Source organism: Bufo bufo, chromosome 4 (genome assembly GCF_905171765.1).
Source record: "Bufo bufo chromosome 4, aBufBuf1.1, whole genome shotgun sequence".
NCBI lineage: Eukaryota > Metazoa > Chordata > Amphibia > Anura > Bufonidae > Bufo > Bufo bufo.
Genome location: NC_053392.1, coordinates 611,470,525 through 611,488,708, shown reverse-complemented (window position 1 = coordinate 611,488,708; position 18,184 = coordinate 611,470,525). Strand labels below are relative to the sequence as shown.

Sequence of the window (18,184 nt, the reverse complement as noted above, 5' to 3'; positions counted from 1 at the left end):
GTCGTGTGTATGTAGTCTAATGCAGATGGCGCACGGACCGTATCCGTATTTTGCAGACCGCAGAACGGATCCGGTCGCGCACATGAGGCCTAGGAGAAGGGGGAGGTTTCACTGAGCACCTGCATCACAGGGGGCTTTATTTTTTAGGTTTTCTTCCAGACACCAATCGTTTCAATGCGCAGAGAACCCGTCAGACCCCGCGCCCCCCGTATTAACCTCTCGAGGATCATCTCACATTCCTCGTCCTGATCTGAAGAGGTCTCCACAATGTCAGGCATCAAGGGGAGGCTCGGCGGTGCTCTGGGCATGGCGGATGAGGAACTCCATGGGGTGCTCTACTCTAGTCGAATCCAAAGCTGCAGTTACAATTCACTGGACATAGCCATCACCCGTATTCCACACAGACCCCCGTATCCGCCGACACGGCATCTCCCACAATACATCACAGCGGAGAAAAACTGAAAGAAGACGCGAGGTCCGACACCAGAATAACGGCAGAAGGCACCCCATAACATATAGCGGTGATATACCTTTTCACTTTGGCGGTTCACACTGACTTTCCTTCTCTAGGACCTGGTGATTGTGACCAAAGAGGGTGGTCTGTCTTCCATAAATAGAGCCACACCTTTCTGCAGGTTGTGAGCGGTATTGCAGTACCTGACACAGCCTATAGATAGGGGTGGCGCTGTTTCTGGAAGAAAGCAGCCATGTTTTTCTAATGAACTTCATATGGGGGGACATTGAACGAGCTCTTTAAAAATGTTTATACTTGAAGCAGCTGGAAAATGCAAGATCGGAGGACGCCAAGTGGCGCTGGAGGGTCTGCCAGTCCTGACACTCTGCTCGCTGCCAAACTGGGAGAAACAGGAACTCGTTAATGGAAATATCCTCCCAGTAACTGGTCGTTAATGGGTCATTGACAACATTACCCGGCCTGCCCCCGCTGTGTACAGAGCAAAGGGGGGGGGGGGCCACAGAAGGTCCGCCATTCACCTGGGGTCAAATATTTACTAATGTGGCAGCACCGGCCGGACACCTCTCAGGACCTAATTTAGTAATTTAGTGACTCGGCGTCCATGGATGTGGTGAGGGGGGTCTCCACCATAAAAATAAATAAGAATGAATGAATGAATGAATACTTCTCACTAACGAGGGATGGAAAGTTCAGGGCCACGATGGAGCAGATCAGCGGGCGTGAGGCCGGCACGTTGGCACACTGCTCAGGAAGAGGGATGTGGGTAAAGCATCAAAGGCTTCCGCTCACAGCAACGTCAGATGGACCAAAGGGAGGAGGAGACGCGTGACATCCAGAGAGGTCTCCCCAAGACAGGATGGACAGCAGCATGCAGAACCATAGGGGGCAGTATTATAGTAGTTCTATTCTTGTACATAGGAGCAGTATTATAGTAGTTATATTCTTGTATATAGGAGGCAGTATTATAGTAGTTATATTCTTGTACATAGGAGCAGTATTATAGTAGTTATATTCTTGTACATAGGAGCAGTATTATAGTAGTTATATTCTTGTACATAGGAGCAGTATTATAGTAGTTATATTCTGTACATAGGAGGCAGTATTATAGTAGTTATATTCTTGTACATAGGAGCAGTATTATAGTAGTTATATTCTTGTACATAGGAGGCAGTATTATAGTAGTTATATTCTTGTACATAGGAGCAGTATTATAGTAGTTATATTCTTGTACATAGGAGCAGTATTATAGTAGTTATATTCTTGTACATAGGAGGCAGTATTATAGTAGTTATATTCTTGTACATAGGAGCAGTATTATAGTAGTTATATTCTTGTACATAGGAGGCAGTATTATAGTAGGTATATTCTTGTACATAGGAACAGTATTATAGTAGTTATATTCTTGTACATAGGAGCAGTATTATAGTAGTTATATTCTTGTACATAGGAGGCAGTATTATAGTAGTTATATTCTTGTACATAGGAGCAGTATTATAGTAGTTATATTCTTGTACATAGAAGACAGTATTGTAGTAGTTATATTCTTGTACATAGGAGCAGTATTATAGCAGTTATATTCTTGTACATAGGAGCAGTATTATAGCAGTTATATTCTTGTACATAGGAGGCAGTATTATAGTAGTTATATTCTTGTACATAGAAGGCAGTATTATAGTAGTTATATTCTTGTACATAGGAGGCAGTATTATAGCAGTTATATTCTTGTACATAGAAGGCAGTATTATAGCAGTTATATTCTTGTACATAGAAGGCAGTATTATAGTAGTTATATTCTTGTACATAGGAGCAGTATTATAGTAGTTATATGCTTGTACATAGGAGGCAGTATTATAGTAGTTATATTCTTGTACATAGGAGGCAGTATTATAGTAGTTATATTCTTGTACATAGGAGGCAGTATTATAGTAGTTATATTCTTGTACATAGGAGCAGTATTATAGTAGTTATATTCTTGTACATAGGAGCAGTATTATAGTAGTTATATTCTTGTACATAGGAGCAGTATTATAGTAGTTATATTCTTGTACATAGGAGGCAGTATTATAGTAGTTATATTCTTGTACATAGGAGCAGTATTATAGTAGTTATATTCTTGTACATAGGAGCAGTATTATAGTAGTTATATTCTTGTACATAGGAGGCAGTATTATAGTAGTTATATTCTTGTACATAGGAGGCAGTATTATAGTAGTTATATTCCTGTACATAGGAGCAGTATTATAGTAGTTATATTCTTGTACATAGGAGGCAGTATTATAGTAGTTATATTCTTGTACATAGGAGCAGTATTATAGTAGTTATATTCTTGTACATAGGAGCAGTATTATAGTAGTTATATTCTTGTACATAGGAGCAGTATTATAGTAGTTATATTCTTGTACATAGGAGGCAGTATTATAGTAGTTGTATTCTTGTACATAGGAGGCAGTATTATAGTAGTTATATTCTTGTACATAGGAGGCAGTATTATAGTAGTTATATTCTTGTACATAGGAGCAGTATTATAGTAGTTATATTCTTGTACATAGGAGCAGTATTATAGTAGTTATATTCTTGTACATAGGAGCAGTATTATAGTAGTTATATTCTTGTACATAGGAGGCAGTATTATAGTAGTTATATTCTTGTACATAGGAGCAGTATTATAGTAGTTATATTCTTGTACATAGGAGCAGTATTATAGTAGTTATATTCTTGTACATAGGAGGCAGTATTATAGTAGTTATATTCTTGTACATAGGAGGCAGTATTATAGTAGTTATATTCTTGTACATAGGAGCAGTATTATAGTAGTTATATCCTGTACATAGGAGCAGTATTGTAGTAGTTATATTCTTGTACATAGGAGCAGTATTATAGTAGTTATATTCTTGTACATAGGAGCAGTATTATAGTAGTTATATTCTTGTACATAGGAGGCAGTATTATAGTAGTTATATTCTTGTACATAGGAGCAGTATTATAGTAGTTATATCCTGTACATAGGAGCAGTATTATAGTAGTTATATTCTTGTACATAGGAGCAGTATTATAGTAGTTATATTCTTGTACATAGGAGCAGTATTATAGTAGTTATACTCTTGTACATAGGAGCAGTATTATAGTAGTTATATTCTTGTACATAGGAGCAGTATTATAGTAGTTATATTCTTGTACATAGGAGGTAGTATTATAGTAGTTATATTCTTGTACATAGGAGCAGTATTATAGTAGTTATATTCTTGTACATAGGAGGCAGTATTATAGTAGTTATATCCCTGTACATAGGAGCAGTATTATAGTAGTTATATTCTTGTACATAGGAGGCAGTATTATAGTAGTTATATTCTTGTACATAGGAGGCAGTATTATAGTAGTTATATTCTTGTACATAGGAGCAGTATTATAGTAGTTATATCCCTGTACATAGGAGCAGTATTGTAGTAGTTATATTCTTGTACATAGGAGCAGTATTATAGTAGTTATATTCTTGTACATAGGAGCAGTATTATAGTAGTTATATTCTTGTACATAGGAGGTAGTATTATAGTAGTTATATTCTTGTACATAGGAGCAGTATTATAGTAGTTATATCCTGTACATAGGAGCAGTATTATAGTAGTTATATTCTTGTACATAGGAGCAGTATTATAGTAGTTATATTCTTGTACATAGGAGAAGTATTATAGTAGTTATACTCTTGTACATAGGAGCAGTATTATAGTAGTTATAGTCTTGTATATAGGAGCAGTATTATAGTAGTTATATTCTTGTACATAGGAGGTAGTATTATAGTAGTTATATTCTTGTACATAGGAGCAGTATTATAGTAGTTATATTCTTGTACATAGGAGGCAGTATTATAGTAGTTATATCCCTGTACATAGGAGCAGTATTATAGTAGTTATATTCTTGTACATAGGAGCAGTATTATAGTAGTTATATTCTTGTACATAGGAGAAGTATTATAGTAGTTATACTCTTGTACATAGGTAGCAGTATTATATTATATATTATTTAGTTATAGACTGGATCCCTTACTAAATATTTCTAAGTTCCTTTTGTAGTCAGTTGTCAGATAGTGAAGTGAAGTTTCCTATAGACCATAAATGTGATTAGAGGGACACAACACATTATATGAGAAGAGCTTTTGGGTCTTTTGACTTTTGGAAACAGTAGGCCATACTTGTTTACATTTCACACCTCCACTTCCCTGCTGGGGGTCTCAGCTAGTAACCAGTTCAATCAAATCTATCAGACCTCTTGGAACCGGCTATTTATAAGGAATTATGAATTGCCCATCCATCACAGGCATAAGTCAGTTATATATCTGCGACCCCGGGGCCAAGACGGACTAGCCCCTGTCCGTAGGTTGGTAGTAGGGTGCCATGGTAGTAGGGTGCCAGGAAGGGGAGATGCACAGATCTCCCCACAGAAACCTAGTAATGGTACTATGTTTGGGCTCTAACTGTAGCCGGAACTCAGGCGGATCCGTTGGTCCCAGAACCATCTCCCTGTGACCTTCTGTTTAGTGAAAAACTGGGCCAAACATAAGCAGTAGAAGTAACTCATCGTTCTGAGTTTTCGGGGTATTCTGACTAAATAATAGTAATGTACAGTGTATAGGAGAGAGATGTTAGGTTAATGGGGACCCCACTGAATTCGGCACGGAGAAGTTACACTACTGGTGTGACACAGCCAAACTCATTATATAAGTATTTGGAATTTGTCTACAGGGGATTGCGGTTTCAATAAATCACCTGCATTATATAGAACACGAGGACGTAACATTTCAGAAGTAATTCCAGGCGTGGATTTCTTAAGGGCCTACGTGTAGGATAACAGCTCCTCGCTGCTCCCCGGGGTGAACTGAGAACTGTGCATGACCACGAGAGATAAAAAACATACCGCGGGAGCAGCTCTCCTGTATTCTGACCTTGAAACTGCTGATTTAATACAAAAACAAGACACACGTTTCTTCATTGCCACCAAAGGCACTCTCGCCTTAAATACTCTGTGCTGCTAGGGGCCCTGATCCTTCCACAAAGTAGTTCTCTATTAGTGAGCACCTATTAGATCAGAAGGGCTCCCAAGAGCAGAAGGCTCAGAACACACGCTAGACCCTGCAGAAGGCCCCAACAAGCCAGCAGAAGGCCCGGAGGGCACCCAGGACCATGTGGAAGGCCCAGAGTACAACCATTAGCATTCAGAGGGCCAGTAGAAGGCGCCCTGGATCATGCAGAAGGCCCAGAGACGCCCCCCCTTCAATAGCATGCAGAAGGCCCCGGAATACACCAGGAGCAGAAGGCCCAGAGCCCCCAAGAGCATGCAGAAGGCCCAGAGTACAACCTCATGCATTCAGGGGACTGGAGGGCACCTTGGATCATGCAGAACGCCTGTGCTACACCCCAGAGTGGTGTTACCACTTCTGCACCTTGCTACTGTCTTTATTGGTCTAACCTCATGTCATCTTATGCATTTATTCCAGGTCCTCCACACTGTGCATTTCTAATGTTATGTAACTGTTCATGGAATGTGCCTGGTTCACCAGCAGATGTCAGCAAACACAGCAGAGCTATATTTACCATTCCATTTAACCCCCCTCTAGAGAGAAGTAGGCGAGTCCTACTTCCTGCCAGAAGGGTGGGGCAGAAGTTCTAGTCAGTCTAGCTTACCCCCAGCTAGGGGAAAGGTGTGCAGGGCACATCTCTACTGGACGTGCCCACACCAGCCAGAGCACCCTAAGCTCTGCTGGTCATGGAGGCCGAAGCTTAAAGCCTCAGGAGCCAGGAGGAAAGTTCCCTGGCATAACCTAGAGTCAGACTACAAAATGAAGTGCAGCGTACAGAAGAAGCTGAGTTATACAGCCAGCCTGTCAGTACAGCAGAGTCAGAGAGAAACAGATATAACAGAGTGGAGTTTGCCTGCCAGTCTCATGCTAAAGCCTGCTGGAACCAAGACAAAGCCTGTAAACCGTTTTGGAGAACATTTATGCAAAGTAAAGCTGCCATTGAACTTCATCTCAAAGTCTGGACCCCAGTTATTCTTTTATCCCTCAATTATTCCCCCTATTTATTGCTTCAGATCCACAGCCTGGGGTCCAGCGGTATCCAGGTAGGAGCAGCGTGACACACATAAAGAGACATTTTAGGGCGCATTATACCACTCAGCATTTCCTACACCTGGGTCGCGTTATGGGGAGGCGCCCGTTGCACCTGGAGGGCACTCAAGAGCCTGCAGAAGGCCCAGAAAATGCCCTGAAGTATCTAGAAGACCCAAAAGGCACCCTGAAGTGTGCAGAGGAACCAAAGAAGCAGGAAGCCCTGAGCAGAAGGTCCAGAGGACACACCCTGCCATTTTCATAACCCATATTAAATGTATACTGTTAAAGTATGTCTGGTCTTTTCCATAAACTGCGCCACACCTGCCTATGGGCTGTATCTGGTATTGCAGTTCAGCTCGTCGAATGAAACGGAGCTTTAAAAGAGCACACACAACCTGTGGACAAAGGGGCCATGTTTTTCTAATTATGTATAACCCCTTTAAGTGAGCAGAGACCGGCGAGCAGACTACAGCAGAGGGAAAAGTAGAAAAAAGTAGGGATCTAGCTGCAGTGAGATCAGAAGTATTCAGAATGGTAGATGGCGGTGTAAACCGATATCAGGAGTCATCAATACACAAGCGAATCCTTCATGTCTCTGTGGTCGGCTCTCCGGCCCAATCGTTCTGAGCTTCATCCTGCGCCGTCTCTCCGCGCACATAGGGCGTATTGTATAAATCAGGAGCGATCCTATGGGAGTTCAGCCCTGTTTAAAAACTTTCATCCCTGACCCTCCAAGTCCTCATTTCCTGAAGGGCTGCAGTCGGGTAAACAGCCAATGGTAATGAATCCGGTCACATCCTGAGGTCAGGAATATCATGGGAACTTCACAGTTAGGCCCATGCCTGTCCCTTTAACACCTGACACACTAAACATGGTGACAAACCGCGTGGAACATGACAAAAATATCGATGATTTGATATAATTACTAATATGGGAACAGAGTATAATAATAATACAACATCGCCAGACATTGTCAATTTACAACATGTCTTATACTCTATTTACAGTCAAAGCTGCACTCACATTTCTGCTGGTTTTCTGTTTAAAGAAAGCTCACATTTCCAATATACAGAGCGAATTCTCATTTCAAGGGAAACATCTGTAGAATTTGGAAAGCAGCTTTGGAAGTGACTGGAGTACAATATCTGCATTAATTCACACAGGAATATTGCCAGTATTCCCAACATTGCAGACTCTCCATGGTATGTTCAGGAGGACGCAACACCTCGGCACCTCCAGACTCCTCTGTCCCTCTCCAGACCCTTCTCTTCCTCCAGTCCCCTCTGCTCCCTTCCAGTCTCCCCTGTTCTACAGACCCCCCTGTCCCTCTCCAGAACCCCCTTGTCTTCCTCCAGACCCCTCTGCTCCCCTCCAGTCTCCCCTGTTCTACAGACCCCTCTGCCCCTCTCCGGACCCCCCTGCCCCTCTCCGGACCCCCCTGCCCCTCTCCGGACCCCCCTGCTCCTCTCCAGACCCATCTGCCCCTCTCCAGAACCCTCTGCCCCTCTCCAGACCCCTCTGCCCCTCTCCAGACCCATCTGCCCCTCTCCAGACCCCCCTGCTCCTCTCCAGACCCCCTGCTCCTCTCCAGACCCCCCTGCTCCTCTCCAGACCCCTCTGCCCCTCTCCAGACCCCCCTGCTCCTCTCCAGACCCCTCTGCCCCTCTCCAGACCCCCCTGCTCCTCTCCAGACCCCTCTGCCCCTCTCCAGACCCCCCTGCTCCTCTCCAGACCCCTCTGCCCCTCTCCAGACCCCCCTGCTCCTCTCCAGACCCCCCTGCTCCTCTCCAGACCCCTCTGCTCCTCTCCAGACCCCCTGCTCCTCTCCAGACCCCTCTGCTCCTCTCCAGTCTCCCCTGCCCCTCTCCGGAACCCTCTGCCCCTCTCCGGAACCCTCTGCCCCTCTCCAGACCCCCCTGCTCCTCTCCAGACCCCCCTGCTCCTCTCCAGACCCCTCTGCTCCTCTCCAGTCTCCCCTGCCCCTCTCCAGAACCCTCTGCCCCTCTCCAGAACCCTCTGCCCCTCTCCAGACCCCTCTGCCCCTCTCCAGACCCCTCTGCCCCTCTCCAGACCCCCCTGCCCCTCTCCAGACCCCCCTGCTCCTCTCCAGACCCCTCTGCCCCTCTCCAGACCCCTCTGCCCCTCTCCAGACCACTCTGCTCCTCTCCAGACCCCTCTGCCCCTCTCCAGACCCCTCTGCCCCTCTCCAGACCCCTCTGCCCCTCTCCAGACCCCTCTGCTCCTCTCCAGACCCCTCTGCCCCTCTCCAGACCCCCTGCTCCTCTCCAGACCCCTCTGCCCCTCTCCAGACCCCCCTGCTCCTCTCCAGACCCCTCTGCCCCTCTCCAGACCCCCTGCTCCTCTCCAGACCCCTCTGCCCCTCTCCAGACCCCCCTGCTCCTCTCCAGACCCCCTGCTCCTCTCCAGACCCCTCTGCCCCTCTCCAGACCCCTCTGCCCCTCTCCAGACCCCTCTGCTCCTCTCCAGACTCCCCTGCTCCTCTCCAGACCCCCCTGTCCCTCTCCAGACCCCTCTGCCCCTCTCCAGACCCCCTCTGCTCCTCTCCAGACCCCTCTGAGCCCGATACCAAGCTGATCTGCGGGGGTCAGGTCATCCATATCCGATCATTGGGGGTCTATCCAGAGGCTAGTTCATCAGTAATAAAATCTGGGAAAAATCCTTTTAAGTCACGTCCTCGATAAAAATTGCGCCTTTATCACTTTTGAGAATTCCCCCATCATCACTGCTCCTGCTCCTTCAGGATGATAAGCAGAACCTGTCGAGTGCCATGTACAGGTGGGCGCTGCGGTGGACATGGCGCTGCGCTGGAGATAACGCTGCGGTGGACATGGCGCTGCGCTGGAGATAACGCTGCGGTGGACATGGCGCTGCGCTGGAGATGACGCTGCGGTGGACATGGCGCTGCGCTGGAGATAACGCTGCGGTGGACATGGCGCTGCGCTGGAGATAACGCTGCGGTGGACATGGCGCTGCGCTGGAGATAACGCTGCGGTGGACATGGCGCTGCGCTGGAGATGACGCTGCGGTGGACATGGCGCTGCGCTGGAGATAACGCTGCGGTGGACATGGCGCTGCGCTGGAGATAACGCTGCTGTGGACATGGCGCTGCGCTGGAGATAACGCTGCGGTGGACATGGCGCTGCGCTGGAGATAACGCTGCGGTGGACATGGCGCTGCGCTGGAGATAACGCTGCGGTGGACATGGCGCTGCGCTGGAGATGACGCTGCGGTGGACATGGCGCTGCGCTGGAGATGACGCTGCGGTGGACATGGCGCTGCGCTGGAGATGACGCTGCGGTGGACATGGCGCTGCGCTGGAGATAATGGTGCGGCTCATATGACACAGGCCTCTTACATTGGAGGATGGAGCGCTTCGCTCACTTCTCCCAGTCATGGCTCATTGTTGGCAAGCACGCGGTGGCTGCGGGCAGCTGTCACCATGATGCCAGCAAGGAATTATTCATCTGCCATATGGGCACAGAGCTCATATTCACTGCTGCACTCCCTGCTCTGGGATGAGGTGGCAGGAAGCCCCTTAAAGGGCCAGTACATTTTTATGGACTCTGTGCTTCAATTCCTCACCGTTTCCCAGAGCTCTGCTTGCTGTCAAGAAATAGAAACATGGTTTATATTCTAATGTGTTTCACAGCTGAGGGTTTGTCACAACAGCATCCAGTGTCGACAATCCTCTGTGAGCTAAATACATGAGCAGAGCAGAAAAGCTGGGTGACTCCTGCAGGAGTTGTCCCTAAGGCCTCATGCACACGGCCGTGCCGTTTTTTGCGGAACGGAACGGGCGCCGGCAATGTAAATGCCTATTCTTGTCCGCAAAGCGTGGACAAGAATAGGACATGTTATATTTTTTTTAACAGAGCCACGTATGCGGACAGCCCACGGAGTGCTGTCCGCATCTTTTGCGGCCCCATTGAAGTGAATGGGTCCGCATCCGAGCCGCCAAAACGGACCCAAACAACGGCCGTGTGCATGAGGCCTAAAGGTCATTGTGGTTATTCTGTCCTGTACCCCTCTCTGTCAGGGGTCAGCGATCTCCAGCACCCCAACTAGTGTGAAACTACAACTCCCAGCATGCACACTGGCTCAACTCTTCTCGGAACTGACATAGAAGTGAATGGAGCAGCATGCTGGGACTTGTAGTTTCCCAGCAGCCGCCGTGCTGCAGGTTGCGGATCCCTGTTCTACATTCCTTTCCCTGCATATTTAAACACATTTGTCCTTGAATGAAGTAAACTCTGCCTGCGTGTCAGTCTTCACTGCGCTTATGAATTTCTGTTCATGAGCCAGGACACTTTCCGTTGCAGCTTGAGCGGCAGTCATCGTCCAGATCACAGCTCCTCTGCGCCCATTTCCACATGACACCACTTCCTGTCAGAGACGGCGGCCCTGGGACCGGCTCGAACCTGAATGGTCCGGGTGTCACCGATGGCCACATTTCTTGTTCCTGAGCTTCACATAAAAGACAACAGAGGCGGAATATGGATCATGTCCCTATGACAAAGCTGAATGGCAGGAGCAGTGACAGGAAGTGTTGCCATAGGGGAACATTTTTTTCCCATGTCCAATCTATGCAATAATTATATAAAAATAAAATAAAATAGTATATTTTTGCTCCAGCAGCTCTTCTGCTCCCTCCTCGGCTCTAGAAAAATCACCTGTCAGTGACGATCCCGTTTCAACCTAATCCCCGCGACCTTGAATAAACCGCATTTATCCCTGGCGGTGTAATCTGTCACGGGCAGGTATACGCGGTGCGGCCACTCACTTACGTAAAATCACCCGTCATGCGGCTCCCCACTCAGAACGTCCATCCGTGGGGGTCATTCTACAGGCAGGTATGAAAAAGGACTCATCAGGGTAATGAGACTGAAAATCCAGGATCAAAAGTTCAAGATCTTCCTCATAACTGCAGCTGAGGTTTTCTTCTCCGCTCACATCCAAAGCTGCATTCAGAATTTAGCTGATTTCCTACAGCTAGGGGGCAGAGTTCAGAGACTTCACGTCACAGGGTATTCCAGAGATTGGGAATATTTCCTTGCAGACTCCATTCCTTGCCCTCCTACGATTGGCGACATGAAAGTCACATGACCTGTGGCGTGTTGCCGCCTTCGATATAACGGTCTTAAAAAGGACTTGAAGGGCTCGTCCAGATTTCCAAAAACATGGCCGCTGTCTTCCATAAGCAGCACCACACTTGGTCCACAGGTTGTACGTGGTACTGCAGCTCAGACTCCGTTTTTGACACTGCCCGTGGTTCCTCTGCATAGGTGTCCCTAAGACAACACTTCCTGTTCGGTGCTGTGGTGTTTACCACATACACCATGTGGCTGCGGCTTGTCGCACCTTGTCGGAGAACAGGAAGGGTTGTCATGGGAGCAGGAGAACTGAAGTAACCGTTTCTCCCTTTTTTTTTTAAAGGGGCTGCTACAACATGGTCGACCCCGAGGGACAAGGTGTAGATCTGACTCCGACACTGAGGCTGTGGGAAAACTACAACTCCCATCATGAACACTCGCACGGTTGCGGATGGAGAACTCTGAGAGTTGGTATTCCGGAGGTCGCCGACGCGTTACATCTGATTCCCCAAAGCACACGACAGGAAGTGTTGTCTTGGGGACAGAAGAATTACGGGCAATGTCATCCACCGCAACCTGGCACCATTGATAGAAATGGTTCTGGGCTGCAGTACCACAGATGACCTGTGGACCAAGGGTGGCGCTGTTCTTGGAAGAAAGTGGCCATGGTTTTGGAATCCTGGACAAGGTCATGTGACTTTCGTGTAGCCAATCATAGAAGAGTCCGAATACCTGGAATACCCTGGAATTTCATCAGTAGTGTCTGAACCTATAAAAAATGTGCTGCCCCCTAGCTGTAGGAATTGAGCTAACTTTTGAAGGCAGCTTTGGAGGTGAGCGGAGAAGAAAACGTCAAACTTGAGATCCATCCCTCCAAAGCACCTGAACAGTTATAGAAGTGCAGGGACGAGGCAGATCTTGTACTTTTAATACCGTGACGAGCCACAGATTGCAGCTAATGGAAGCGAATGGCGTCACGTTGCGAACAGCAAGATGCCACGGCTCGATACTCGCTTGGGTGTTTTTGCGGCTGTCGCGTGGCGGCACCTTATGGGTCAGTGTGACGTCGGCAGTGCTAGGCTATGGCTGATGAGAAATATATGGGGGGGGGGGTACGCATATGGCGGTGGTCCGGTAGCCCCCTGGTAAGTCGACGGTTTCACTTATGTGACAATTGGCGCAGTTTTACATAAGAAAACAGTGGCCATATGTTCAGGAAACGCTCGGAGCAGAGGTCACCGCCTGCGTCCAGGCATTTAAAGGGGCAGTACCTCTTATTACAAGCAGCTAAAGCATGTGTTCTAAGAGTCTTACCAGCAGAAGGCAAATCAGACTTAAAGGGCCACACACACCCCTTCCGAAATCAATATCCAGAGCTGCAGCAGGAAAGAAAAACCATGGGGGCTGCTGCCAAAACTTCTGCCACCTGATCCTTGCACATGGCCTATAGGCAGGAAGCTTTACGTGCAACCTCAAAATAGGCCCCCAGGGCGACCACTCAAGGCACCAGTGCTGTCACATCACACGACGATCTCTGCTTGCTGTCAGGGAATGTGAACATGTTTGGACCGACAGGGGTGTAACTGTAAGGGGTGCAGAGGTAGCAGTCAAACCCAAGCCCTGATGGTACCCAATGGCAAAACCAATAAACATTAAGTGGGGGCCCCAATTTACACTGGGGCCACAAGAGCTTCAAGTGACGCCTCTGTACTTAGACCTAATGCATTATACAGCTGAGGGTCTGCTTGCATCCAGTCTTAAAGGGATCGTCCTAAAATGACAACTTATCGCCTGTCCACATGTATCTGACAACCAGGACCCCCCAACGATCACGAGAACTGGGGTCTCATGTCCCCGTTTGAACGGAGCGGAGGTCAAGCACGTGTGCTGTTACCCCATTCAAGCTCTATGGGCTACATCTGGGGGTCCCAACGGTTGGACCCCGCCAATCAGACACCTATCCTATAGACAGGTGGTACAGTGCCGGGCAAAAGTATTCACCCCCCCTTGACTTTTTTCGTGTTTTGGTGCCTCACAACCTGGAATTGTTTGAGGATTCGCATCATGTAATTTACAGAACATGCCGACAACTATGAAGAGGTTTTTTCTTTTTTTTTATTGTGAAGCAAACGACAAATAGGACAAAATAACAGAAAAAGTCAATGTGCAGAACTATTCACCCCCCTAAAGTCAGTACTTTGTAGCGCCGTCTTCTGCGGCAATCACAGCTCCAAGTGGCTTTGGATAAGTCTCTATGAGCAGTCGCCACATCTCACCGCTGGGATTGTTGCCCATTCCTCCTTGCAGAACGGCTCCAGCTCCTTCAGGTTGGATGGTTTTGCTCTTGTGAACAGCAATCTTCAAGTCTGACCACAGATCTTCTATTGGATTGAGATCTGGGCTGTGACTCGGCCATTCCAACACATTTACATGTTTCCCCTTAAACCACCCAAGTGTTGCTTTAGCCGTGTGTTTGGAGTCATTGTCCTGCTGGAAGGTGAACCTCCGTCCTAGCCTCAGATCACACACAGAGTGGGGCAGGTTCTGCTGAAGGATATCCCTGTATTTAGCACCATCCATCTTTCCCTCCACTCTGACCAGTTTCCCAGTCCCGTCCCCCCAGTATGATGCTGCCACCACCAGGTCTCACTGTGGGGATGGTGTTCTTTGGGTGATGTGTTGTGTTGGGTTTGCGCCAGACATAGCGTTTTCTTTGATGGTCGAAAAGTTCAGTTTCAGTCTCATCAGACCAGAGCACCTTCCTCCATACATTTTCGGAGTCTCCCACATGCCTTTTCGCAAACTCACAACGTGCCTTATTGTTTTTAGCTGAAAGTAATGGCTTTCTTCTGGCCACTCTGCCATAAAGCCCAACTCTATGGAGCGTACGGCTTATTGTCGTCCTATGTACAGATCCTCCAGTCTCTGCTGTGAACTCTGCAGCTCCTCCAGGGTCACCTTAGGTCTCTGTGCTGCCTCTTGGATTAATGCCCTCCTTGCCCAGTCCGTGAGTTTTGGTGGGCGGCCGTCTCTTGGCAGGTTTGCTGATGTGCCATGTTCTTTCCATTTGGCTCCTGGGGATCATCAAAGATTTGTATATTTTTTTAAAACCTAACCCTGACTTGTACTTCTCAACAACATTGTCCCTTACTTGTTTGGAGAGTTCCTTGGTCTTCATGGCAGTGTTTGGTTAGTGATGCCTCTTGCTTAGGTGACACTGAGATTGCACACAGGTGACATCATGTCACTAATTATGTGACTTCTGAAGGTAATTGGTTGCACCAGAGCTTTTTATGGTCTTCCTAACAAAGGGGGTGAATACATACGCACAGGGCAATTTTCTGTTTTCTATTTCTAAACCAAAGTTTTATTTATATATATTTCTTATTTCACTTCACCGACTTAGACTATTGTGTTCTCATCCATCACATAGAATTCAGATTAACAAAACATTGAACTCAAGGCTGTAATGTTACAAAATACGAAAAAAGTCAGGGGGGTGAATACTTTTGCAAGGCACTGTAATTTGTCATTGTGGGAATACCCCTTTGATCCTTCCGTAGCCATCTGTCCTGATCGTTCGTTACAATGTATCAGCGCAGGTAAAATGTATCCATATGACATCCAGACAGAGGACGGTCTAGACCAGGGATCTCAAACTGCGGCCCTCCAGCTGTTGCAAAACTACAACTCCCACAATGCCCTGCTGTAGGCTGATACCTGTAGGCTGTCCGGGCATTGTGGGAGTTGTAGTTTTGCAACAGCTGGAGGGCCGCAGTTTGAGATCCCTGGTCTAGACCGTAGACTATGTGATACATATTAGGTTTTGGACATTTTTCATACCCTTGATATAAATAAAATTGTGGCAATTCAAAGAGAGCAAGCAGAGTTTTTAACAATTATGACAAAATCAAACACGAAAAATTTAGGTTAGAAAGTAATTAAGCTTAAAGGGCTTATCCAATCCTGTAACCCCCCCCCCTCCCAATGCTTGGGTCCCTCATACAGAACATTCTTACCTGGCCCCCAATGTCTGCGTCCCTCCAAATCTGTGCACGGCTGCCGCTGCATCACAACATCCAGCGGGGGGGGTGTTTACAGGATGGATAACCCCTTTAAGGCCTCATGCGCATGACCGTATCCGTTTTCCAGTCCAGTTTTCACAGATCCGCAAAATACGGAGGCGCTTGCCGTCAGCATTTTATTTGCCGACCCCTGGTTTTCCGCGGTCTGCATTTTTTGCGGACACATTCCATCTTTTTGCGGAACGGACATACGGATTCGGAAAGCACGCTCATGATCCATGTGCTTTCCACAACTGTATGTCAGTTCCACAAAATGATAGAACATGTCCTACCCTTGGCCCGCAAAATGCGGACCACTGACCCATTGAAGTCAATGGGTCTGCAAAAAATGCGAATGCAACATGGATACAGTTGCATTCACATGAAACTGGAGAACGCCTGGACTAGCCCTTTAAATCAGGTACAGAAGATACAGTACATACGGTATATAGCGCAATGTCTGCCTGGATAGAATCTGGCAGGTAGGTGGCGATTATACACATAGGACGGGTGGGGCGTATTACAGATAGGTGGGGGCGAAATTACACGGGCGTAGCTTTAATACAGAGATATTGTGACCTGGAGACATATATATATATATATATATATATATACACACACCATAGACTTCATGGCTTATCCCACCACTAATACTGCCAGGGAATAGAACCGCTTGCTTTACCTGCAGTGAATAGAAGCATTCTGCAGGATTCCAAGTTGGATCATACATGAATTCTACAGGTTTCCATGTCCCTCTGACAATCCAGAACATCCAGTGTTAATTCTGACTTTTACTAAAATGATCCGATTTCCCCAAAAATAAATAAATTTAAAAAAAAGGCCCCCCTCCATACTTCCTAGGAATCCAGCGCCCCCTGGTGTCGAGGAGCCGCTTTACCTTTACAACTTCCTTTGGTCCTGGTCACTTCTCTAGCGCAGAGGATCTGATACGTTGTCGACTGGACACAAAGTAACAAAAAAAAGGAACTGTCCGGGTATTTTAGATGAGGGGAGCAGGTGGGACGGGTGGTTACAATGCGCAGGATCTGCGGCCGCAGATTGTTACATTGTGTCCGGAAAGGGAAAAGCCTTGAAGGGATCCTGCTAGGCCCCGGGCGTGCGTCCCCTGCACAATGGGTCTATGCGGCAGCTTCGAGGTGGCCGGAGAGGGAAGGAGGGGGTCAAGAAAGGCCAGAAATACCCTGGAGACTTCCATTCGGCCCCAAGAACCCCCCGAACCCCAGAGACGCTGCAACGGCAAGAAGCCAAAAAAAAGAGGACAAAAAGTTTCCGTACCTTGAGTTGATAGGGCTGGATCTCGCTCAAACTCTGGTTCCTCAGCTTCTTGGTTAAAACCTTCAGCATTGTCCAACTCCGAAGGGCGAGGAAGGGGTTAAAGGGTCATTGAACACACTCGCACAATCACACACGGTAACGAAAAAAAGTTGAAATATTTTAGTTTTGCTTCTTTGTTTTCTTTAGGCACATAGGATTTAGATGCAAAAAAAAAATTTTTTTTAATCTATATAAAAAAAAACAAAAAAAAGTGACTTTTTGTTGCTTAAGTTTTTGGATTCCTATAATTTTTTTTATGGAGGAGCTCTTCTCCCCCCCTCCCCCCTTTACTGTAGGTTGAGGGTAAGTTGAGGCGTCCCCGGGAGTGGTGAGCAGCTCTCCATAGCCGTGGCTCCAGGCTCACACTCACACGTCCACGCACACTCATGCACACACTCACACTGCCTCTCTGTCTGTGACTCTGCCTTCTAGCAATGTGAAACTTGCAACAAACACAGAGCTCAGCGCAGGCCCTGATTGGTTGGCAAAGGGAAACTGTGTCAATTTCAGGAGGCCGGCCCTTTATTTAAAGGGAAAGTGATAGCAGGCAGGGCCTGGGATCCTGCGGGGAGATGAATTGCAGTTTCTTTCCTCCTTCCTGTAAAGCTCAGGGGACAGGAGAGTAAAAGCTGCTGAACGTCAGTGGGGAGATTACACACCGTGCTCTCTAGACGGCTCAGGAGGCGTTTAACCTTGGCGACGGCCTGTGACGGCTCCATATTTAATCACTTCTACAGCATAGTCCAAGTTCTGGAGAGGCGTAGCCGGGCCCTCGTGAAAAGATTCAGCTTCCCCCCCCTCCACCTATGAAAAAACCAAGATATCTTCCTGAGCAGATCACACGAGTAACAACATGGGTGTATCAGGCATAAATAATATCGCCATATACTTTACCTATAAATAATGACGCTATATAATGGTACACAGATAATCCAGCCATATACTGTAGCTATAAATAATGACGCTATATAATGGTACACAGATAATCCAGCCATATACTGTATCTATAAATAATGACACTATATAATGTACACAAATAATCCAGCCATATACTGTATCTATAAATAATGACACTATATAATGTACACAGAAATAA

General features: G+C 46.9%; 1 protein-coding gene across 1 annotated transcript in view; it reads right to left on the bottom strand.

Annotated features, from left to right (window-relative positions):
• LOC120999654 overlaps nt 1-17,512 on the bottom strand; it is a 75,891-nt gene extending 58,379 nt beyond the window's left edge. Inside the window, exon 1 of the mRNA XM_040430645.1 lies at nt 17,050-17,512. Coding sequence (XP_040286579.1) covers nt 17,050-17,118 — 69 coding nt within the window. The 5' untranslated portion in view covers nt 17,119-17,512. The remainder of the gene's footprint in view (nt 1-17,049) is intronic.
• Between the last annotated feature and the right edge of the window lie 672 nt (nt 17,513-18,184).